The sequence below is a fragment of the Lithobates pipiens genome, unplaced genomic scaffold (genome assembly GCF_037356315.1).
Source record: "Lithobates pipiens isolate NorthernLeopardFrog02 unplaced genomic scaffold, aLitPip1_a1.2 Scaffold_25, whole genome shotgun sequence".
Classification (NCBI taxonomy): Eukaryota; Metazoa; Chordata; class Amphibia; order Anura; family Ranidae; genus Lithobates; species Lithobates pipiens.
In genome coordinates, this window is record NW_027507787.1 from 52,191,580 (window position 1) to 52,218,035 (window position 26,456).

Here is a 26,456-nt window from a genome sequence, read left to right on the forward strand (position 1 = left end):
TACTATATGAGCACTGCAGCAGTCTGAGTTCTGCTGTACAGAGGCTGATATTAGCTCAAATTAAGAAACTTATACAGCTTGTAGTATATTTTTCTGAAGGTCAGCTGTAACGTGTTACTAAACCCACAACAGTAAAATCAGTCTGTATATCTGCTTCAACCCCGGAAGATTTTACCCCCTTCCTGACCAGAACACTTTTTACAATTTGGCACTGTGTTGCTTTAACTGACAATTGCGCGGTCGTTGGAGGCTGTACCCAAACAACATTTTTCCCACAAATTGGTGGTATTTGGTCACCTCTGCGGTTTTTATTTTTTGTGCTATAAACAAAAAAAGAGCGACCATTTTGAAAAAATAAACAATATTTTTGATCTTTGCTATAATAACATATCTCCAATGTCTTCATCAGTTTAGGCCAGTATATATTCTTATACATATTTTTGGAAAAAGAAATCGCAATAAGCGTATATTAATCGGTTTGCGCAAAAGTTATAGCGTCTGCAAACTATGGGAAAGATTTATGGCTTTTCTTTTTTTTTTTTTACTAGTAATGGCAGTGATCTGCGATTTTTAGCGGTACTGCGACGGATAGATTGGAGATTTTTGACACTTTTTTGGGACCATTGTCAATTATACAGCGTTCAGTGCTATAAAAATGCACTGATTATTGTGTAAATGTCACTGGCAGGGAAGGGGTTTACACTAGGATTGATCAAGGGGTTAATTGTATGTGCCCTCACTGTATGGGGATAGGATTGACTAAGAGAGGAGCCGTATCGTTTTTCCTACTTGGTAGGAACAAACAATATGGCTCCTCTCCTCTGACAGCAGTGCTGGCGCTCGTACACGCAAACATTTGGTCCCCCTGCCCTGCAGCAGGCACGTGCCTCTGACGGCGGGTGTGCGCCCTCTGGTGGCCGAAAAAGGGTAGGCTGTAAAGGATTTCACCCAGGAGAGCCATTGTACCACAATATATCTGCGTCACATGGTCAGCAAGTGGATATGCAGTAAAACATGCTTGTTATACTCACTGTGGAACCTAAGGGGTTAATCTCCAGTATTGTGTAAAAAAAAAAGGCTCTGATCCTTTGTTCTCTGATCTTCCTCTTCTTTTACTGTCCCCTAACCATCTCCTGATAGTATGGAGACTTGGGGGCATTCTGCACATGCTCAGTTTGGTGTATATTGCTAGAGTTTTTTTTTTGTTTTTTTTGTGGGAGGGTGCATGTGATCAGCACAGAGCCAATCAACACTGTCCAAACATAGGGTCAGGGGTCATGTAGCCTTATAGGAAATTCAGAGGAGAATGAAAACTCCTACAAGCTTTAACCAGACACTTAAGTCACAAGACTGATATATATTGCTGATTAGAAAAGGTATTTAGCAGTTCATATTTACTAAAAATATTTCATTTCCATGTTCAGTGTACTGTGTGGGGGGGGGGGGGGGGGGGGGGCAGATATAGTGAATGCAGTGTCCTGGGTTTAGTAAAACTTTAACACTACACTGTTTCCATTACACATTTTGTGTAGCATGGATATACTTAGTTGTGCTTACCTTAGTCTCTTTAAGAATTATAATATTTATTTTGTTTTGCAGATTTCTTCTGTTGACATCATGTATCGAGGGAGTCAGACTGTGGGTACATGTGTGGAAAATCCCAGTGTAACTGCTGAGGATATTGGAGCACATCGTGAAATGACGGATGATATATTTGACCCTTCGTATCAAGAGCAGAAAGGTCCCAGACCTCCCATGAAAATAGTATGGAGAAATGTCATACTGATGACTTTACTACATGCCGCAGCAGTATATGGGATTTTTCTTATACCAGCAACAAAGCCTGCTACCTTGGTTTGGGGTAAGACATTACACTCTTTATGTTCAATAATATCAGATGTCATGTCAGAACAGCTTGTTCAAGGTCAGAGACTCACTTGGGATGATTTACTAAAACAAAAAGCAAATCTGGTGCAGCCCTGCATAGCAATCAATCCACTTCCTGTTTGTTTGTTTTTTTCGACAGCAAAGTTCAGACGGAACAAATCCGTCTGACAATTCGATTGTGTGTGGGCTTCATCGGACCCTTTCTGTCGATAAATCTGACGGACTTTAGAAATAGAACGTTTCAAATCTTTCCACTGGAACCCGTTCCTATCGAGACTGTTCGTCTGTATGCAGGTCCGACGGACCAACAACGGCGCAAGGGCAGCTATTGGCTGATGGTTATTGATCTTCTTTTTCTAGTCCTGTTGTACGTCATCATTTTAAACGATCGGACTTTGGTTTGATCGTGTGTAGGCAAGTCTGTTTCAGCGGAACGCCATCGGAACTCCGTTGAAAAAGAAGAGTTAATTCCAACGGAAAGTCCGGTCGTGTGCGTACACGGCATAATTGAATGAGCTGAAGTTGGAAGCTGATTGGCTACCATACACAGCTTCACTCTCCAGTTCTAGTAAATCAACCCCACTGTATAATAAAGCAATGATGGTGATGACAGCGCCAGAACCTGAATCTTCAAATGGTCAGCAGCAAAGGTGTTTCAATTGATTATTAAAACCAATTAACAGATCTTTCTTAGGGTCGTACAAATTTTGTCCACTTTGGCCTCATGGCCACGGACATTTTTACAGCCACTTTTTTGAGCATTTTTTGCAGCTTAAAAACGCCTCTCCATGTTAGCCTATGGCCTCGTGCCCACCATGGCGTTTTTGAGCTGTAAGTGGCATAGGCGTTTTTAAGCTCCAAGCTTAAGCTTGAAGGGGAACCCCGACAAAAATTGGCCTGAGGTCCCCCACAAGATCAATACCAGACCCTTATCCGAGCACACAGGCCGGCGGGTCAGGAAGGGGGGGGGGTCGAGCGCCCCCCTCCTGGGCCATACCAGGCCACGTGACCTCAACATGGGGGGGGGGGTGAGTACTTTGGGACAGAGGGGGCCCCTGCGCCCCCCCCACCCCAAAGCACCCTGTCCCCATGTTGATATGGACAAGGGCCTCTTCAGGACAACCCTTGCCTAGTGGTTGTTGGGGTCTGCGGGTGGGGACTTATCGTTATCTGGAAGGCCCCTTTAACAAAGGGTCCTCCAGATCACGGCCCACCCACCCTAGGTGAATAAGTATGGGGTACATCGTACCCCTACCCATTTACCTAAATAAGAAAAGTGTCAAAAATAAACACACTACAGAGGTTTTTAAAGTTTTTTATTAAAGCAGTTGCAGCTCTTCTCTCTCTCCGCTATCTTCTGCTCTTTTGCTGGGTCTTCTCCCCTCTCCGGTTCTTCTCTCTCTCCGCTATCTTCTGCTCTTTTGCTGGGTCTTCTCCCCTCTCCGGTTCTTCTCTCTCTCCACTATCTTCTGCTCTTTTGCTGGGTCTTCTCCCCTCTCCGGTTCTTCTCTCTCTCCACTATCTTCTGCTCTTTTGCTGGGTCTGAAGTTTGAGCTTTATTGTGGCCTGTACATGAAGAATGCATATAGAAATAAAGTTCACCATGCAGTAAAATGCGTTATATGCATTTTTTTGCACATTGTGATGTGAATGAGCCCATATAAAAGGGCCCTCCAGCTGCTTGAAACTACAAGTCCCATGAGGCATGGCAAGGATGACCGTTACAAGCATGACTCCCACAGGCAGAAGCATGATGGGACTTGTAGTTTCGCAACAGCTGGAGGGCCACCAGTTTGAGACCCCTGCCCTATAACATAGGTCTGCAGATTTTTGTTTTCTGATATTTTGTTATAATTTGGATACAGGATAATAGGATAATAGGATTTTGAGCAAGTTTAGTTTTCAGTCTTTTTTCTGAACAATACATTGCACCAATTTATACTGTTGTGTTTAAATGCACGTATTCTGACTCGCTAAAACACATGTATCAGGGTTCCACATAGTAAAGATAGTGAAGGGAATTTACTAATACTGGAGCAAGCAGAATCAGCAACAGCTGTGCATGACAACTAAGAAAATTGTTCATTCAAAGCTGATAGCGGTTGTAAACCTCAGACATGAAATATGAACAAAGCATATCTATCTCTATAGTGTGTACTTGTCTCAATTAAGAGCACTTAGGGGTTGATTCACTAAAACTGGAGCATGCAATATCTGGTGCAGATATGCACAGAAATGAATCCGCTTCCAGGTTTTTTGTCCAAGCTTAATTAAACAAGCTGCTAGAAGCTGATTAGCTACCATGCACAACTGCACTCTCCAGTTTTAGTAAATCAACCCCTAAGTGTAATTTCTTTCTGCTGCCCCATTCCTCTGCTATCAGCATGAATCATCTGTGACACCAAGAGAAAAATGATGACATGGGTGGATCTCTAGCTTATTGACAGCCTCAGCTCTATTCCTGTGTGGAAGGGGGGGGGGGGTCCCTTTCATCCAATCAGCTCTCAGTGCTCTCCTCACTGAACTCTGCAGAGTGTGACTTTCCTTTAATAAAGCGTTATAATTGTGCACTCTGAACAGATGCAAAGAAGAGAATACTGCAGATAAACAGGTACAACTGATGTAGGGTGATTTGTTTCATTTCTGCGTATCACCTGAGGCCAGTGACTTCACTGGGTATATGTAAGGCCCCTTTCACACAGGGTGGATCCGTGCAATCCACCTGCTCAGCGCCGTATCTCAGTGCTGCAAGGCCTATTTAAAAATAGGGAATGTTTCCTTTTTTTCTGTACTAGTGGATTGGGAGACTTGATGGCAGTGCATCAAACAGCAACCAATATTAACAAGGCTTTATTAATTGCTGTTAACCGTGTCCACTCCAAAATTCGAAAGTCAAAAACACATAAAAAATAAAAATAAGCATCATCAGGCATCAGAACGCCTATCAGTACACAAAGGAAACACCAAAAACGACAGTTTAAGTCATTACAATATGCTGTTCAGCAGAATTGATTCCGCCCATCTTTTCTAAGTGGATTAGACAATTGGATTTATTGACTGAGCACATTGTATGTAATGGATAATAAATTGCACATCTTTTATTTAGCAGAAAGAATTGGCACGGATTCATACATCTGCTAACTTTTGGTCCATGTGCATGCACAGTTGCTGAACCAAATGCATTATTGACTGTTAGAATCTTTATTGACAGTTTATAAATTGGCAGGAAGGGTTGTTCCTCTGTTGGTAGTGCTTGGCATTGCACCGTAGAGATGCATGCAGGACACAACATAAAACTGTACACTGTTTGTGTAAATGTTAAGTTGAACACCAACTTCAGTTAAAATACACATAAAATGGTATACCTATCAAATGATTTCTGATTCTCTTCAGCTAATTGTGTGATCTATGCATCCCCACCGGACAGCACAGACAGGTATGCAATCCCTTCCAACAAATTACATTGCAGGTATACAAATCAGAATGGACAAGGACCCACCCCAGCCTATGGCTTGACAACAAATGGCCAGCAGACCTATAAAAGTTAGGTTATCCCTGTGCCCCTCCCTTTCTGTAAAAGTGTTCAGTGTTTGTCTGACAGAGCCCTGATTGGCAATGAGTAGCGCCCCTCCCTCCCCAAGTTTTAGATCTACAGTTAAGGGTGGGAAAGGACTCATTTGCACTATGTTACATGGCACACCCTAAATACTGATATAACATGGTACAAAAGATGAACTTAGCCTTCAAATTCTATATACATTTTCCCATTTCTGCTCGCTTTGTCACAATTACTCTGCATTTTATGGTGTTGATTAGGTGGTGAAGTAACAGCAGTAGGTGCAGCAACAGAACAATGTTTATGCATTAGGCATGGTGCCTTATTCATAGATCATGATAGGTTATGTATATACAGGCTTTACCTGCAGTTAGTTATTTGGTTTTAACGCAACAGGGTTCATTGCCATTACGTTACTTGTCAGAATTCTAGCTAAGCTAAGGAAACTGATTGAATAGCCTTCACTGCCTCTGCAAAACCCATGTTACACCACTGCAGTCTGAGCTGAAAAATGGGTATAATTAGCAATTCCTTTTTTTACCATGCCATTTTAAAGTTAATTACAATACTTATTCGCCATGCTATACGCACATTCTCCACTCTCTGGAAAATGTTAAAAATTTTAGTGGTAGACTACACAGACACAATTTTGATAAAGTCATAGTACATTTAACAATCATCCAGAAGGTCATAAAGTCACTCTTCATAAAGAACTAACGCAGTGCATTTTTATGGGATCTCAATTGTTCAGGGCTTTATTCTGCTAATTCAATTATTCAGCCCTTCCTGAACAAATGTGAAAGCATTTCTGTGTAGTGGGAAAATGTATGAGCCTCCAGTCAGCAGGCAAACCATCAATTTCACTAATGGTACAAGCATTTGTCTCATTTGAAAAAAAAACAAAAAAAAACAAGTTTGCTCTCTGCTTGTTAATAAATGTGTTTATTTAAAGTTCTCGAACAAGCAGTGTGTACATTTTATAGCAATGTCTCTTGAGAATGCTTCATCTACAGGTATTCATTTATCACTAGCATATTGTTGCTCATATTATGAAAATCTATAATTTAATCTAAAGCAGATAATTGCACTGAGATCATACTCAAGTTCTCATGGGAAGATATGTCTCAGGTTGTAACTACTGTATATAATTGGTGCAGCAGTTTTGTAGCAATCACTGACGCCACAAGAACATCTTTTTTTTTAATTCCTGAGAAGGGCCATGTAACTGACCCAATGGGTTTATTTGTAAAGAGATGAAGGCTCACCCAAATATCATCATGCAGTTGCCAATGCATCATTTGCTGAGTTATAAATCAAATTTGCTTTCTTTGTTTTAATGCTAAATGCTTTGCCAGTACCAGGAAGTGCCAGTTTTTTTTTTTTTTATCTAAATAGCGCTGTATTCAGGTATGTGCAAGCACCACTTTATACTTGTCAGCAGCTTTTTTTTTTTTCTTTATTAACCCCCCTGACGGTATTCCCGAGTCTGACTCGGGGTGGATTTTTTATACCAAAAGCGGTATCCCCGAGTCAGACTCGGGACAGCGTCGCTGGATCCAGGAGGAGGTTTCCTTACCTTCTCCTTCGAATCCAGCGATGTCTCCCCGCTGTACGAGCGAGCCGTGCCTCGCTCGATCTATCACATCGGCGATCTCCGTGCCCTGCGAGCGTTGCGACGCACGGGCACGGAGATCGGCGCCAAATTCAAAAAGTGAAATAAACAGTATACATACAGTATAATGTAATCTTACAGATTACATTGCTGTATGTAAATATTTCACATCCCCTTTGTCCCTAGTGGTCTGCCCAGTGTCCTGCATGCAGTTTTATATTGTAAAAACTGTTCTTTATGCCTGGAAACTGGAGATTGTCCATAGCAACCAAAACTGTCACTGTACATCAAAAATGATTTTAGACCAGCTAGAAAACAGCGATAATAAATTAGAATGACTCGCAGAATTGAGCGATAGCGATTTGTGGGGAGATCCGTCATCAAATACTGAAAAGTAATGACAGTGACAATTCTGCAACTCAGCAAATTTCAGTGTTTTTGATTAGATTACATTATTGAATAATTTTTATTATTGTTATATTATTATTTGGTACAATTATTTATAATTATTTATTATATTATAATTTATGATTTAATTTTTCAAACTTTATCATACCTGGGATGTCTGCTAGACTCTGGTTTGGACAGATTTAAGAGAGTTATTCCTAAGAATTGCAGGACTACAATATAAAACGCCAAATTTTCATGCAAAATAATGGTACCGCTTTTAGCACCTAAAATCCGAAATAATGGTACCGCCAGGGAGGTTAAAGTGGCATTTGTAATAGTAATGGTTTCTCTTAGTTAAGGTTTAGGGGTTTGGATTTTAGGACAGTTGATGATGAAGTAGACTTTGGTTAGGGTGAAGGGTTAGGGCGTAACATGTAGTGTGGGGATTAAAATATAGGGATTAGATCAAGGTTTGAGGTTACATTTTTTAGGTTAGACTAGGAGTTAAGGGCTTCTTTTAGGGGTTAGGTTAAAGGTTCGGCCACGGGTTTAGGTGTCCATTTATGAAGCAGTGAAAATTTTTCACTGCTCCATTCTCCGGCATTCACAGAGGTGTTCGTTTGGATGCCAGTTTATGAAGCGGTGTAGATCACTTCTCCTTTGGATGAGTGAAGCGATCTACAAATGCTTAGAATAGTGGAGAATGGCCCATGATACTTGAATCTCGTGAGACTTTGAGATTACAGTACCAGAAATTAATTGAAACAAAGATGTCCGTTTTATTAAGCAGTGATAAATTATCACTGCTCAGTACACGGACATTCTCAGAGGAGACAGTCCACCGATTCTCCACCTCTGAGCTGGTGAATCAGGGAGTGTGAATTCTGATACAGATCGCCAGTGAAGTGCTGAAATTGCAGCTTCATAAACTGGGCGTTTCTGTGTTAGTCGATCACAGATAATCAGTGTGTGGAGCTTATTGGAGGAGACGAGAGATTCTCCCCGATCATCTCTGTTTCTTAAAGCGGAGCTCCACCCTTAAGTGAAACTTCCGCTCATTGGAACCCCCCCCCCCCCTCCAGTGCTACAATTGGCACCTTTCAGGGGGGAGGGGGGTGCAGATACCTGTATAGTACAGGTATTTGCACCCACTTCCGGCATAGATATCCGCAGAATCTGCGGGTATTTACGGCACTTCCTGTGAGTTCCCTGCTGTCTGCTGGGAATCACACGGATCCCAGAGACAGCGGGGACCATCCTTATTGCGCAGCGCGACTCGCGAAAGTGCAGTAGGGAACCGGGAAGTGAAGCCGCAAGGCTTCACTTCCTGATTCCCATACCCAAGATGGCGGCAGCAGCACCCTAGAGCCGATCTCTCGATCAGCTTCGGGTGCCGACATTGCGGGCGCACTGGGCGGGTAAGTGTCCTTATTTTAAAAGTCAGCAGCTGCAGTATTTGAAGCTGCTGACTTTTAAAAACAAAAAATGGCGGAACTCCCGCTTTAAACTGTTAATGGACTGTGACCAGTGGTGATCCTTGGGATGACCACTGATCAGTTTCATAAAAGGACACCTAAGTGTTTTATACTTATCATGTTAGTGACAGTAAGGACAGCTTAAAGCGTAGTTCTAGGCTAAATTGAAACTACGGTAGGTCTTAATCAATTAAGCCCCCCCTCGTTTTTGGATATTATTTTTTTTCTGTTTTTTTTTTTTTTTGCTGCTTTGAACCTTTTTTTTGTTTTTGTTTCCTGCAGGACTTCTGTCCTACCCCCCCAGGCGATGTATGTATGTCATCATTGGCCCCTCCCCACCCCCGATACATTCTGGGACCTATGTGTGTCCCAGAAGAAGACAGGGCCATTCAGAAGGCACAGCGCAACTCACGCATGCAGAGTAGGAAACCGGCTGTGGAGCCTGAAGGCCTTACTGCCAGTTTCCCTTAGTTGCAATGCCGATGCCTGCACCCGAGCCGATGGATGAATCGGCTTTGGGGGGGCGACATTGCGGGATTCCTGGAAAGGTAAGTGTCTTTATAGTAAATGTCTGCAGCTACAGTATTTGTAGGTGCTGTCTTTTAAGGCCTCATGCCCACGGACGTTTTTACAGCCGCTCTTGGAAGCGTTTTTCACAGCTTAAAAATGCTTCTCCATGTTAGCCTATGGCCTCATGCCCATCAAGACGTTTAGGAGTTGTAGGTGGCATAGGCGTTTTTAAGCTCCAAAAATAACTCGGGACCATTGTGTTCTGAGGCTACTGCGTTAGAGCTTTAAAAACGCCAGATGCGGGTAAAGGGTGTTAAATGTGATTTAATGAGGCTTAACGCTGTAAACACAGCGTTAAGCCTCGTCCGGCGTGTCTCTATTCAAAATCAGTGATTCCCTATGGGAGCCCATTGATTTGAATAGAAGTCTCACCAGAAGTCAGATCAAGATGAGCCTGCTGAGAATCTAATAGGAGAACCCTGCCAAAATTTTGAGTGAGGTTCCCCTCCCCTCCGAGATCCATACCGGACCCTTATCCGAACACCCAGCTCAGAAGGTCGGGACTTTTCCCCCCGGACAAAACCAGGCCACATGCCCTCAACATGTGCAATTTTAAAGCATGACATGTTGGGTATCTATTTACTTGGCGTAACATCATCTTTCACATTATATAAAAGAAAATCAGGATAACTATTATTTTTTCTTTTTCTATTAATGAAACAGTTTTTTTTTTTTTTTTAACCCAAAAAACAAGTTTGTAAAATTGCTGCGCAAATACCATGTGACATAAAAGGTTACAACAACCACCATTTTATTCCCTAGGGAGTCTGCTAAAAAATATATAAATAATGTTTGGGGGTTCTGAGTAATTTTCTAGCAAAAACAATTATGATTTTTACATGTAGGAGGGAAGTGTCAGAATTGACCTGGATAGCAAGGGGTTTATTACCATAAGTAAGTAATATACAAATAATTATTATATATTGTTTTTAAGGTAATTTACTATATAGGTGGCTTAACAGAGAGATTACTGAAGTTTGAAGTTATAACTTCAAACAAACCAGTAATTTCACAGTAAGTAGGTAAATAATAAATGTACGCTATAACATATAGCATAATAATATATTATTTAGCTTGATTTAAAAAGTACCTTTTTAGCAGCAGCAGATTCTCCATCTTAAAGAGTTCCACCCAAAAATTAAACTTCCACTTTAATTGTGACTCCCTGACATGCCACATTTGGCATGTAATTTTTTTTTGTGTGGAAGAGGGGGTACCTAGTTTTCACAGGTACCCAGCTCCCACTTCCTCTCCTGGTGCCTGGGCACTGGAAGGAAGTTCACTTTTCCCCCCTCCCTCCCTGCAATCTTCTGGGACATGTCACAGGTCCCAGAAGATTGCCCAGCCATTCATAATGCGCAGTGCGCACCCGGCTGTGAAACCACAGCTGGGCGCCCACACTTGCAATGCCGGCGAAGAGGTGGAGAGCAGCAAGGCTTCAGACGGCCGCATCGCTGAACCGTGGGACAGGTGAGTGTCTTTTTATTAAAAGTCAGCAGCTACACTTTTTGTAGCTGCTGACTTTTAAATGGGTGGAACTTCGCTTTAAACAGAGTTCCACCCACTTTTGAGAGGTGGTCTTAAACGAAAGACCACCCCTCATTTTTGGATATTAAACTTTTTTTTTCCCCCTTCTAACATACCTTTTTATGACGTACATAGTGTACTTCCGATCCATCCGGTCAGTGATCATATCCTTTTTGTGGGGCCAGCCCCCCGTTTGTCTTCTTGGACCTGTGTGTCCCAGAAGACAGCTGTCCATTCACAAAGCGCGGCGCGACTCGTGCATGAGCAGAAGGAAACGGACAGTGAAGCCGCAAGGCTCCACTGCTGGTTTTCCTTAGTCAGAATGGGGGCGCCTGAACCTGATCCGATGGATTGATCGGCCTCGGGGGGCCGACATCATGGGCTCCCTGGACAGGTAAATGTCCTTAAAAGTCAGCAATCACAGTGTTTATAGCTACTGACTTAAAAAAAATAAATAAATTGCAGGTGGAACACCTCTTTAACCGTTTAAGAAAAACATGGGGTTATGGTTAAACCTTATACCCATAAACCTATGTTTTTTCGTTGTAGTTAAGAGGGCTGGGCTGGATGGGAACATTTGTCTTTTAGACACATGCCCCCTTCTATGACACTGTAGTGAGAGGAGAGCCTCCACTGCAGCATTTTTACTGGACAGCTTGCTTTACCATTGGTCCAAGGCTCCAAGCTGTCCATTGAGCTCAGTGCCTCTGACAAGAAGTGAGGAGAGGCACTGTGAGCTCATCCTCTCAGTCTGCTGCAAACAGTGTATGCCAGCTTGTATTAAAGCTGTATGTAGCTTCTGACAGGCTGCACAAGGAGCCCCGTATCTCCGGAACCATGGGTGCTAGGAGCCCCAAATGTTGACCAGCGGTGGGGTAGGACTTCGGCTACTTAACTGAGCTACGTAGCTCAATGTGTTTTGTTTTATTTTTTTTATGTTCATGGCAGGTGAGGCTCTGACTGCACATTCCTGCTCCCTGCCTCTCATCCCAAAACACTGCATTTACAAGCCTGTTACAATAAAATGAATGTGGTCAAGCAAAAAAAAAAAGCAAGATATAGCCGTGTCAGAAGTATGCATACTGGATGTTTAACATTTACACAAATTATGTCTGTAGCAGTCCAGTTTGAGCTTCCACAAAGAAGGGCAGGGCTGCTGGATTTTTAAAATGCCAATGAATCTAAAACAAATGCTGGAGTAAGGTTTTTATCTGTTTACCATGTTTTATCAAAGGCAGGTCATTTTTAACAAAGTGTGAAGATAAACTTGAAAGTTAAAGTACATATTTGGCACTGCAGTGGCACATGTATATAAAAGCTGAGTTTTCATAGAACCCAATAATTATATTGCCTTGAATTACTTCTCTCGATGAAGATTTAGAATGTTGAAGATGTATCCACAGATCTAACTGATCAGTGTCATTATTTCACAGCTCTATTGTGCTTTATGCTGAGTGCCCTTGGAGTTACTGCTGGTGCCCACCGCCTCTGGAGTCACAGATCCTACAAAGCCAAGCTCCCCCTGAGGATACTTCTGGCAGTTTCAAATACAATGGCATTTCAGGTAAACATTTTATATTGTCAATGTGCAGATGTTATACTTACCTGCTCTGTGCAACACATTGGGAAGTCCTTTATCTCCTGTTGTGGAGTCCCCCGCTCTCACTGTCTGGCCCTTCTTCCTTCTTTTTTCTGGGTGCCCCAATAGCAAGATTTGTACTATAGGGTCATGCTTCTAAGTCAAGCCGTGTGCATCCATAGACACACAGCTGGGCTTGGCCACACCCCCTGCTCCCTCCTCCCAGAAATTAACTGAGAGCAGCAATAGTCTATATCTCCTGCTACTCTCAGCGTGTCTTGTGAGACCAGGAAAAGGAAGCAGCAGCACTGTAGACGGGCACAGTGTTTGATCGATGGAGGAGTCAAGTGTGTGTTTAGGGAGGGGGGGGTGGGGAAACGGGTAGTGGAAGGTTTTTTACCCTAATACAAGGAATGCATTAAGGTAAAAAAAAAACCTTTTCAATTTCAAACCACTTTAACAACTTCAATACAGGGCATTTTCAACCCCTTCCTGCCCAGGCCAATTTTCAGCTTTCAGTGATCGGACACACAACACTACTGATCGCCGCAATGCGACCCCCTGGGGGTGCGCACGAGCTGCTTGTTCTGAAGGACGTCATATGACAGCCAGTCAAAAGGGGAGAGCCGCCGTCCGGCTGTCATTTTGCTATAGGCCACGCAGGATGTGGTTAAGCTTTAGAACATTTTGTGACATCTACAATATTTTGACTTCTGTGTAGTCACTGCTGCCATTCTTGAAGATATCATCATGGGAAAATTGTTTAATACTCTAAATTCATGTGGTCAGGCCATATGAACAATATAGTTACATAGTCTGGTTAAAAAAAGACAAAAGTCCATATAGTTCAACCAATAAAAGAAAGAAAAAAACCATACAATCAAATATACATAATCCTATACCCTATAAAGCATGATCCTGTTTGCTCCAACAAGGGAAAAAATTCCTTCTTGATCCCCCGAGAGGCACAGATATTCCTTGGATCAACTTTACTTATAAATAATAGTACCCAGTTATATTATGTACACCTAGAAAATAATCCAGGCCTTTTTTTAATGCAATATACTGAGCTTGCCAGAACCAGCTCTTGAGGGAGTCTTTTCCACATTTTTGCAGCTCTTACTGTGAAGAACCCTTTCAGTATTTGGAGATTACATTTTTTTTTTCCTCCAGATGTAGAGTTCCCCCTTGTCCTCTGTGATGACCTTTAAAGTGGTTGTAATCCCTTCCAAACCACTTTGACCTACAGGTAAGCCTAGATTAAGGCTTACCTGTAGGTCTAAAGCCGCGGACTGTCTGGCCAACTAAGTCCGTCAGACAATCCGACGGACAGTCCGTCCTACTTTCGAATGAACGGACTTGACCACACACGATGAACAAACAGTCCGTTGAAAGCTTGCACGATGACGTGTACAGCACGTACGACGGGACTAGAAATAGGACGTCCAATACACAGCAATGCAACCTTCCGCCGTGTAAATCCTTTCTGAGCATGCGCCATACTTAGTCCGTCCAACTAGCCTACTCACGAGCGGACTGTCCGCTGAAACCAAAGTTGGACGGACAATATTACGGAAATTCCGAAATACTTAGTCCGCCAGACTGCACGCTGAAAAAGTCCGCTGAAGCCCACACACGAGCGGACTGTCCGCTGAAATGTGTTTCGGCGGACTAAGTTGGACAGACAGTCCGCCCATGTGTACGCGGCTTAAGAAATATCTCCTAAACCTACACGGTTTAGGAGATATTTTGCCGAGAGACAGGCACCGCTGTCTATGGCGCATGAGTGCGTCGCAGTTGACGGCGATATGCCGCGAGTGGCGGCTCCCGTGCGCATGCACGGGAGTGACGTCACCACGGCTCCGACGAATGACAGCGCCGGAGCAGCGAGACCCACCAAGAAGATGGAGGCTCCGGACTACAGGGGACAGCGGTGGCTTCTGTGTCAGGTAAGTGATACATAATGGACTACTATACGATGCATAGTAGTCCATTATGCTTTACCTTTGCAAGGAATCAAATGATGGGTTTACTTCCTCTATAAAGTTAATAACCCAACACCAAGTTCACAATATGGACCCCTTATATATTTATACATGTCCATCATACCCCCCTTAATCTCCTCTTCTCATAAGAGAATACATTAAGCTCCTCTCACCTTTCCTCATAGCTGAGCTCCTCCATGCCTCTAATCAGTTTGGTTGCCCTTTTCTCCACTTTCTCCAGTTCCCCGATATCCTTTTTGTGAACTGGTGCCCAAAAATGAACTGTAACTTATTTGTGAATATGTCCATAGCAGACCTCGATTTTCCAGCAGTTTTAAAACTAAAACTCTTTTGTCAGGTATTTAGTCCAAGCTTAGAAAAATATAAGGAACAAGGAATATACAGTGTGTGTGTCTATATGTATATATGTGTGTGTGTGTTTATATTTATTTATTTATTTATTTTTTCAAAAAAATACATTAACAATTCTGTAAGGGTTGGCTACAATACTAAATTCCTAGGATTTCCAATAAAAAGGTTAAATTGTAACCCTTGTTCTGTCATTTAGCAAAATGAATGTCAAGAACACAGGCAGTCTATAAAACTGCTAAAAATAATAAAACAATTATCAATAGAGAAAAAAAGAAAGCAAAGGTACTGTTTCCAGCTATCTGTTTTGCTACTGTGGGTTTAAAAACCTTTAGATCAGTTTAGCTTAGCTGTACCTATCGTAGAGTTGAATATCATCCCATGTAAAAGAGTGGCAAAATGCACTATATGCACAGGAGGTTTTCTTCTCTCTCTCCCCATAAAAGAAAACATCAAAACGCACTGCAGTGTATAAAACATTAAACTAAAAACATCCCACTTTTTAAGAGCAAAAGTAAACAGGGGCCCAAAATGTTGCAATCTTTCTGTCTTAACCCTTAAAATAGCGAGCACTAAGAAAATGTTTTACTTTGTGGTACTATTCAATAGATGTAATATTAACTCTTTAAAAAAACACTGCATTTAGTTAAAGGAGAAGTAGGGCCAAAGCTTTTTTGCCTGTACTTCTCCTATGGATCAAGGAGTACGGTTCGTTTTGTACTCCTGTCATCCATTTTCAGCCTACAGCAGGCTAAAGTTGGCTGTCGGCTGACCTCCCAGACCCAGTCCAGGCTCTGAAAAGATTGTGACCATATGGTCTGGATCCGCCCAGGAGCGTGCACTGACAGCTGGCTCAGCCTCTCAGTGATCCTGGCTCTCTGCTCCGAGCAGAGGGCCAGAACTGGGCGATCAGCGGTGCTTGCTCAGTCCTCACTGCAGAGCCGGCGGGGGACATGCAGTATAGATCGATGCATCAGCCACCAAGGTGAGTATATGTTTAGTTGAAACTTCTCTTTTAAGTAACTTGGTGTGTGATTAGGTACTGCTGTAATGTGTGCTTTATTAAGTAATTAAAATAACATACTTTAGAAAGATTCTGGTAAGTACAGCTTTTTTTTTTTTTTACTTTGTTTTAGAATGACATATATGAATGGGCACGAGACCACCGGGCGCATCACAAATACTCTGAAACAAATGCAGACCCTCATAATGCAATGAGAGGCTTCTTCTTTGCACATATTGGTTGGCTTCTAATGCGAAAACACCCAGATGTAATAGAAAAGGGCAAAAAGCTTGATTTAAGCGACCTCAATGCAGACAAAGTGGTGATGTTTCAGAGAAGGTGAGTTTTCTAAGATCTAAGATGCGACTCCAATGTTGACGATATGTATTGCAGTGTATATATGCAGTGGCAGAGTCCGTAGACAACTGATGTGCATTATAATCAGTGCTAGTACATTTAATGTTCTGAACCATTAGTAAAGAAGCAAACATTATTAATTATACAGCAAACCATTGCATTGTTCTTTCTTAATCATTCCCAACTATTATAGAAATAAATGAAGCAGAACACCGCTACGGTCTATAAACATCATCAGAACTATCAGCCTTTTTTTCAGTGCATGCGGAAAGTATTCACTTTTTCCTCATTTTGTTATGTTACAGCCTTATTCTAAAATTGATTAACTTAATTATTTTTCTGAAAATACCTAATAATGACAAAATTAAAGAAGTTTCTTTGAAATCTTTGCAAATTTATTAAAAATAAAAAAGGAAAAAAAAATCACATGTGCATAAGTATTAACAGCCTTTGCTCAGTACTTTGGTGAAGCTCCTTTGGTACCAATTACAGCCTCAAGTCTTTTTGAGTATGATGCTACAAGCTTGGCACACCTATTTTTGGGCAGTGTCTCTCATTCTTCTTTGCAGGATCTCTCATGGTCCATCCCTTTGGATGGGGAGCAGCGGTGCACAGTCATTTTCAGATCTCTCCAGAGATGTTCAATCGGGTTCAAGTCTGATCTCTGGCTGGGCCACTGAAGGGCATTCAGAGTTGTCCCGTAGCCACTCCTTTGTGTTCTTAGGGTCTTAGGGCTGTGTGCTTAGGGTCGTTGTCCTGTTTGGAAATTAACCTTCATCCCAGTCTGAGGTCCAGAGCGCTCTGGAACTCATTTTCCTCAGGGATGTAACTGTAAATTGCAGCATTAATCTTTCCCTCATTCCTGACTAGTCCTCCAGTTCTTGCTGATGAAAAACATCCCCACAGCTTGATACTGCCGCCAACATGCTTCACTGTAGGGATGATATTGGTCAGGTAATGAACAGTGCCTGGTTTCCTCCATGGCACTTGCCATTTAGGTCAAAGAGTTCAATCTTTGTGTCATCAGACCAGAGAATTTTCTTTCTCATAGTCTGAGAGTCCTTTAGGTGCCTTTTGGCAGATTTCAGATGGGCTGTCATGCGCTTTTTACTGAGGCTTTGATCTGGCCACTCTACCATACAAGCCAGATTAGTGGAGTGCTGCAGAGATGGTTGTTTTTCTGGAAGGTTCTCCTTTCTCCACAGAGAAACATTGGAGCTCTGTCAGAGTGACCATTGGGTTCTTAATCAGCTCCCTGACTAAGGCCCTTCTCCCCCAATTGCTCAGTTTGGCTGGGCAACCTGCTCTAGGAAGCGTCCTGGTGGTTCCAAACTTTTTCCATTTATGGATGATGCAGGTTATGTGCTCATTGGGGCCTTCAGTGCTACAGAAATGTTTCTGTGAATGTAGAAGAAAATAGAAGACATTTGGACCTAATGTATTATCCTCAACGAATGCCTTTAATAAGTAAAACAGAGGTAAAAATCATGCTCATGCTTCAGAGGGCTCTGAAGAAGAGGGAAACCTCAAAACGCATTAGCCTATGCTTCTGCAAGATACTCCTATGTAATGTTGATAAGTTCTACATGGACATCAGCAAATTAATTTTATGTTATGCAATGACTATAGCATTTGTTTGTGAGTATGAGTCTTACCTCTGTTTTACTTATCAAAGGCATTCGTTAAGGATAATGCACTAGGCCCGCGTGCCTTTTTATTTTCTTCGATATTCCCAGTGTTATCAGACTTCCCCAGTCTTTGGAGGGCAGCGGGGTGTGTTGTATCCACCTAGATGTGTCAGGAAAAAAAACGTATATATGCAGTAAGGCCACCTGCACAGTGCAGGAGAATGAATAGTGTGTTGTGGTATCAAAATACCCTTCCCCAAATCTGTTCCTCGATACAATTCTGTCTCAGAGACTTTATGGCTTGGTTTGTGCTCTGACATGCACTGTTAACTATGGGATCTTATATAGACAGGTGTGTGCCTTTCCAAATCATATCCAATCAACTGAATTTAACACTCCAATCAAGTTGTAGAAACATCTCAAGGATGATCAGTGGAAACAGAATGCACCTCAGCTCAATTTTTTGTGTCATGGGCTGTAAATACTTATTCACGTTGTCATTATGGGGTACTTGTAGAATTTTGAGGAAAATAATGAATTGAATCCATTTTTGAATAAGGCTGTAACATAACAATTTGGAAAAAGTGAAGCACTGTGAATGCTTTCGGGATGCACTGCATTTTCACACACAAGGGAAACTAACAAAGGCTGCACACCTCTACCTTTGTTGTATTCCTACTCTTCTCTGATCTGCTGGTGGAGCCCTGAGGAAGACCTGAACTTCTGAGTATGGGGATAAATGTACCCAGCATTCTACAATAAACTGTGCAGTGTCTGGGAGACATGTTTCCAGGTCTAAGCACTGTAACATGGGGCAAGGTAGGGTAAAGGAAAGAATCATAAACCTTGTGATGCACCCTGTATGTTTAGACAAAATAAAAAAAAGTACATCTCTACAATAAAAGCACATTTCCTGATGTATATAAAACCACTACCAGCACAGAAAAATACCTGTTGATCTGGCTAAAATTCCAGTGAGCCCCTAACATCCTGTAGAGAGCTGACAACGCTGCTTCTGCTTCACTGAAATCCCAATGCCTGAGTTTTCCTCTGCTGGACCACACAGTGGGGTTGACTTTTCTAAAACTGGAGAGTACAACATTTTGTTCAGCTCTGTATAGAAACCAATCAGCTTCCAGGTTTTATTGTCAAAGCCTAATTGACCAAGATATAGTTAGAAGCTGATTGGCTACCGTGCAGAGCTGCACCACATTTTGCACTGTCCAGTTTTAGTAAATCAACCTCATAGTCTCCCCTTTATGTTATGAAGATGAAGTGAGGTTTGCTGTAGTCTGGGAGTGTAATCGTTCTACATTCTCCTTTTGATTTACCAACAGCTACATCGTGCATTGGCCTACCTCAAAAACCAATCGATTTATATCCAGTCAGTTGTGCACTTGTACTACATAGTTGTTGGGTAATCTAAATGAGAATGCTCAATCAGGTTGTAAACTGCATGACCTAGTCATGGAAATTTGAAGCAGCAAGTATGTAAACCTGAAAATCACATCAAAAATTAATTTCAGTAAAATATTGCAAAAATAACTCCCTCAACATACACTACTATAAATTAAATTGGAACTTTACTCACAACAACAATAAAAAAAGAACGTTTGTTTGCAATAAACATACCTTCCACATTAATAATAATGTTACCAAAATTAGTGTGTGCTGTAAATTGCCTCCAGCATTGCTCGGTTTCTTTTTTGCTGGAGGCTGCCATCTTGCTGAAGCCCAGAGCCCCTGAACAGCAGTAAATCATAAAGCGGAACTAGGATATAAAAGGAAAAAAAGAGGCGCACCAGCCTTGTGCATTATCCTTTGGATATATATTTATTAAAAACGATAAAAAGAAAACTACTCACAAACAGTTGTAATAATTCTTGCAATATGAATAGTCATCAAGTAGCAGCATTCAGTCTAAGATGAATGGAAATCTCCAAGGGTCACAAAGGAACTCACAGAGATCACTGCCAGCTGACGCATTTTGAAGGGAACATCCCTTCTTCCTCAGAGCTCAGCAGCATAAAGCGGAACTAAATCCTGAACAGATCAAACAGAAGCAGCTTTCCTTTCTGTAAAGGATAGGAGTGTTTAATTCCGCCTTAAGGCTGTCAGAAGATTGGCCTCTGCAAATTAGTGAGTGCCTAAAAATGCCTAAAAATAGAGAGCAACTGAGCATGTGCAGAGCAGCATGAAACAATGTATTACTGGATTTTAAACAGTAAAGGCACTTATTTTTAATGTTTTACATAGCTATACCTGCAAAAGGGGCTTTCATTTTCTGATTTAAGTTCCACTTTAAGTTAAAGTGGATGTAAACCCTCACATATACCCAGTGAAGTGAACAGCCTCAGATGATACACAGGGATGAAACAAATCTCCCTATATAAGTTTTACATGTATATCTGCTGTCTTCAGCTTTATATATTCTTTAGAAAGTGCAGATCGTATTAGAATTTTCACGTCCGCATTCCGCACTGTGAGAGAAGTCTTGGATTACAGTGGAAGACAGCTAATTGAAGGAAAGGCACATGCCCCCCTCCAGATAGGCAGAGAACTGCAGAGCTGTCCCGTGAGTAAAGCAGCCTTCTGCTAATCTATTTATAGCACAAATTTCAGGCTGGTTTTATCACGTGTCAGAGAACTTGTCAGAAGTTATCATGCTAATAACAGGAGAACGGAGTAGGAGAAAGCCCCAGCTGGGACTTCATGCTTTGGAGAGAGATAAGAAAGCACTGCAGATATATGTGCTCAGCTCAAATTTCATGAATCGGGTTTACGTCCACTTTAACAGCCTAAAGCCTCGTACACATGGTTCGATTGTTGGCCAACCGAGCGTCTGATTTTTGTCAAAAGGACATGTGCCAGGATCTTGTCTTGCATACTAACGGTACACAAATTGTTGTTCGACAACACGCACGTAATGATGTACTACGAGGAGTTTCAGCTCTTGAGCACCACCCTTTGGTCCCGTTCTGCTATTTAGTGTTTGGTGAGCGCTGATTCCGAGCTTGCATATTTGTACTTTCGACATTTGTGTACTGACCATATGAAAATCAGGCATGGAGCCGTTGTCCGCCGAAAATGTACTAGCCTGTCATCCAACATTTGTTGGCGGAAAATTGGACAATTGTCAAAAGGAGCGTACTAACGTTAAGGAATTTAGGACAACAGTCTGTCAACAGATAATCCCCTTCCAACAATCGTACCGTGTGTATGAGGCTTTAAGCTGCCCATACATTAGTCAGTTTAGTTTTTTCGTTCAATCTGAGGGTTGAAAGGGAAAAAATGCAGACCCCATTCTCCCATCGACACATTCAAGGTGGATGGGGGAATCTTCCCCGCCGAGCTATTGTATTCTGACAGTGGAGTGACTGCTATCGGAATACACTGATTTGTGTTGCTGTCTGTAGCCTGCAGTGCTGTTGGAGCAGCTAAAATCTGACAGGGTGGTTGTACAGAAGTCAATCAGTAGACTGATGAGACAATCTAAAACCTTATCCTTGTCTTCATCAGGGCTAACAAGCCAAATGCTTAGACTTTTGCTCATTTGTATAGCACTGGAGGAATCATAGAGCAGCACGATGAGAAGAATACCTGTAATCCATATGTCCACTTGCTCCCTCGCCTTTACTGAACCTTGATAGGGGACTAGGTTCCTAAAAATCTCTATTCTTGTAATCCATATCTAAAACATACTGTAGGTTTGCCATACACTAGCAACATATGTTATCTGATATTTTAGCCATTATTTCACTCTGACATCACTATATATTCATTTCTTTATCTGCTTCTTTTTACCAGGCATTACAAGAAACTCATTCTACTGATGTGCTTTATCTTTCCCACTGTGGTCCCTTGGTATTTCTGGGGTGAATCGCTTTACAATTCAATATATGTACCCTGTCTATTGCGCTATGCTTTGGTGCTTAATGCAACATGGCTTGTGAACAGTGCAGCTCATATGTTTGGAAACCGACCATATGACAAGAACATCAACCCAAGGGAGAATAGATTTGTTGCTATAGGAGCAATTGGTAAGTATTTATTGTCTTTGATGATTATGAAGCTTTGTTAAATTTATAAATTAAACTGTGAGCTGAAATGCAATTGTTACCTCTGAGAATACACTCACCGGCCACTTTATTAGGTACACCTTGCTAGTACCAGGTTGGACCTCCTTTTTCCTTCAGAACTGCCTTAATTATTCATGGCATACATTCAAAAAAGGGTTGGAAACATTCTTTAGACATTTTGGTCCATATTGACATGATAGCATCACGCAATTGCTTGAGATTTGTCAGCTGCAATTCTCCCATTCCACCACATCCCAAAGGTGCTCTATTGGATTGAGATCTGGTGACTGTGGAGGCCATCAGAGTACAGTGACCTCATTGTCATGTTCAAGAAACCAGTGGTGAGATGATTTGAGCTTTGTGAAATGGTGTATTATCCTGCTGGAAGTAGTCATCAGAAGATGGGGATACTGTAGTCATAAAGGGATGGACATGGTCAGCAACAATACTGAGGTAGGCCGCGGCATTTAAACAATGCTCCGTTGGTACTAAAGGGCTCAATATGTGCCAAAAAAATATCCCCCACACCATTACAACCACCACCATCAGCCTGAACCGTTGATACAAGGCAGGATGGATCCATGCTTTTTATGATGTTTCCACCAAATTTTGACCCTCCATCTGAATGTCGCAGCTGAAATCAGACCGGGCAACGTTTTTTCCAATCTTTTGTCCAATTTTGTTGAGCCTGTTCAAATTATAGCCTCAGTATCCTGTTCTTAGCTGACAGAAGTGGGACCCAGTGTGTGCTTCTGTTGCTGTAGCCCATCTGCTTCAAGCTTCAATGTGTTGCGTATTCAGAGATGGTATTCTGCATACCTTGGTTGTAATGATTGGCTATGTAAATTACTGTTGCCTTCTATCATCTCAAACCAGTCTGCCCTTTTTTCCTCTGACCTCTGACATCAACCAAGCATTTTCGTCCACGCAGCTGCCGCTCACTGGATATTTTCTCTTTTTTGGGCCATTCTCTGTAAACCCTAGAGATGGTTGTGTGTGAAAATCCCAGTAGATCACCAGTTTTTGAAATTCTCAGACCAGCCCGTCTGGCACCAACAACCATGCCACATTCAAAGTTACTTATGTCCCCTTTCTTTCCCCATTCTGATGCTTGGTTTGAAATTCAGCAAGTCATCTTCACCATGTCTAGATGCCTAAATGCATTGAGTTGCTGCCGTATGATTGGCTGATTAGCAATTTGTGTTACCAAGCAGTTGGACAGGTGTACCTAATAAAGTGGCTGGTAAGTGTATATTACCCAACACTTTAGGTATTATAGCATAGCATTTACTCATCAGTTCTATCAGAGCTTAATTTCATTGAAAATATGTACTGTACGTACATACACTTATGATTAAGGGACAGGTGAAAGTGATGTTGTAAACCTTACATTAAAAATTTCACATACCTCAGTGATCTCCATAAAAAAATATCTTTTACACAAGGCTGTATTGTGACCTGTCTTTAACCATTATTAAGCCAACGATCTACTTTACACACGACTAAGGAGTCGTAACAAACAGCAGTTCTCACTGAGATCACCTTATATGTTTTTATTATTTTTTATAATTTGTCATTTCTGACCAAAAATACTGAAATTTGTACATGTTAATACTCAAAACAATTGAAATAGTTATTTTTTAAATGTTATGATATTTTATGTTATACACAGTTTAAACGTATATATTGAGTCAGACCAGCAATGATACATTCACTCCATGTCAGGCAGTCTTCATCTTAATTGTTTTATACTATAAACTTGTATTATACTGTACAGTATATTGTATGTGTGGGTCTGTGCTGCTACTTAAGCTGATCATGGACGGTTCAAATCTCAGCCTGATTGAGCAGGAACAGGCTGAGATTCGAGTCATGTATGGATGGGCTGATTGTATCCAAGGTGATCGATTTTTCATGCCTGGCTATAGCCGCTAGCAATAATCACTTTGTGTTCTCTCTGCTGCTGGGATGGCTCCCTGCGTCCCCCTCCATCGGGAGAACACAATAGCTTAGTGGAAGGATTTCCCCCATCAGCACTTACTGACCCACAGTTGCAGGAAAGAAAAATCTCCATCTATGACTGGGGTTCTGTCAAATAGTTCCTCCCATCTAAAAATTCCTGCGATGGGTCAGCGCATGTACAGTACCAAACGTCACTCCAGCTGATATGTTGATCAGCTGGCAGGACCTGAACACAACACATACGCAGATTGTCTGCAGCATCGGAGGGAGCTGTTGCGAGGCGTGTTTTGTGTGTTGCAGGGTGGCTTCAGTGTGTTGAGCTGCTGGTTTTGCCTGTGTCTAAGGGCGTATTGCAACACACACAAAACCTGTCATTCAACACACTGAAGCCGCTGTGCAACACATTCAAAACACGCCCCACAACAGCAAGGCATAATCTGACAAGTACGTTCTCCCTCCGCTGCTTGCATATCGTCGGATAATGCAGCAGACGATCTGCGCATGGGCTGTGTTCAGGTCCTGCCAGCTGATCAACATATCAGCTGGAGTGACGTTTGGTACTGCGCATGCACTGACCCATTGGAGACATTTTTCGATGGGAGGCACTATTCGAAAGAACACCAGCTTTACCTGAAAGAAAATGCTGCTTTTGGTATTATCAGATTTCTGCTTACTTTTTTTCTGTGTTTCTTTTGGAGAAGAGACTAGACTTGTAATTGCATTCCATTCAACCCATGACCTCGGTTCCCAGACCATGTTTGCTTAGCTATCAGTTCCTGTATCACTTGTTCCTCTAATCTTTGCTGCTATACAGTAGCCATACAAATCCAAAGTAGTTGTTGATTTTATTCATTCTTGTACAAACATTTCCACTATAGGCAGCTCATTCACACCGGATGCCTTTTTCCAATGCAATCAAAATGCATTGGTCACATGAAAAAGTACAGTGTTCAGAGGGGATTGTTCATGTCTAAGTGCGGTATTGCAGTGCATTGAAAAAAGTCATGCAACTATTTGGCACATTAAAGTATAAACAAAGGCCATTTTTTTTGTTTTGGATAGAGTGAAGAGGGAATAGAACACTTCTCAGGTTTTTCAACCACCTGTGCCCATTAGGGGGATTCACTCTTTTTATATTTGTCCTGTTTATCGTTATCATTGAGAGTGAAAGTGAAAGAAAATCGTAGGCGAGTTTTGCGTTTTTTTTTCCCTGCCAGAAAGCTCCAATCAGAAACGCGAACCAGAAGGTTTTTTTTTTTCCACCGCCTCTAAATCTTGAGCTCAAAATATGCCTGTCATCGTCCTAATGTGCATGGACACATAGGATAACATTGAACTGCTTCTACAGGCAAAACACAGAACTCCTGTATAAGCAGCGATTTTTAAGGCAGTGTGCATGGTGCATAACTTACATTTTTCCATTCAGGTCAAATGGAATTTGAGACTAAAACTCATTGTGATACATGTTAACACTTGAAAGTTGTCATGAAACAGCCCATAGGGCTATGAAGAACAATGAGGTCCTTCTATACAAATAACTAGAGAAAGACTTGGAAAAGTGAAATGGGTAAGGAGAGTGTTTTTTTTTATTTTCTCTCCTCACCTAATCACTTTCCGACTGGCTCACGCCGATAGACGTTGGCAAAGTGGCACGGGTGCGCAAAACATCGTACCCGTACGTCACTCTGTCATTGGCGGCTAGCAAGTGATCGACCACCACAGGAGCATGCCGTGGGTCCTGCGGACTCGATGTCTGCTGGTGACCCGCGATCGTGACATGGAGAGGCAGAACGGGGAGATGCCTATGTAAACAGATTTTTTTTGTTTGGGAGTTCTATGTAATTTTCTCACAAAAATGTTTACATGTAGGAGAGAATTGGCCTGGTGGGCAAGTGGTTAAACCAGTAAACACCATATCTCAAAATGAGGCTCTGTCCTGAAATCCCCTTTCACACCACGCCGCCCATAGCATCGGTGGTAAAACGCTGCTATTTTTAGCATTTTGGCCGCTAGCGGGTGCTTTTACCCCCGCTAGTGGCAGAGAAAGGGTTAAAACCGCCGGCAATACGCCGCAATAGCGGCGTTTTGCCGGCGGTATTACAGCGCTGCCCCATTGATTTCAAGGGGGGTAGCGGTGGAGGAGCAGTAAACACACCTCTCCACCGCTCCAAAGAAGCTGCTGGCAGGACTTTTCCTGACGTCCTGCCAGCACACCACTACAGTGTGAAAGCCCTCGGGGCTTTCACACTACAGACAATGGTGCAGCTGTTTTAGGGCGGATTGCAGGCGCTATTTCTAATGCTATAGCACCTGCAAAACGCCCTTGGTGGGAAAGGGGTCTAAGTGGTTAAAGGATAAGTTCACCTTTTAAGAAAAAATAATAAATGCACATCTCCTGCAGACCTGTCAGTGTATCTGTGTGCCAGTACATCGTATGGCCAAGCAGATACAATCTGACAGGAAGACTCAGTGATCTA

At 42.1% G+C, this 26,456-nt stretch overlaps 1 protein-coding gene across 2 annotated transcripts in view; it reads left to right on the forward strand.

Annotated features, from left to right (window-relative positions):
- SCD (stearoyl-CoA desaturase) overlaps window positions 1-26,456 on the forward strand; it is an 84,923-nt gene that overhangs the window by 50,860 nt on the left and 7,607 nt on the right. For both annotated transcript variants that reach the window (XM_077454438.1, XM_077454437.1), the window contains exons 2-5: window positions 1,600-1,861; window positions 12,451-12,581; window positions 16,087-16,292; window positions 21,746-21,978. In XM_077454438.1, the coding sequence (XP_077310564.1) occupies window positions 1,618-1,861; window positions 12,451-12,581; window positions 16,087-16,292; window positions 21,746-21,978 (814 nt within the window). In that variant the 5' untranslated portion in view covers window positions 1,600-1,617. The remainder of the gene's footprint in view (window positions 1-1,599; window positions 1,862-12,450; window positions 12,582-16,086; window positions 16,293-21,745; window positions 21,979-26,456) is intronic.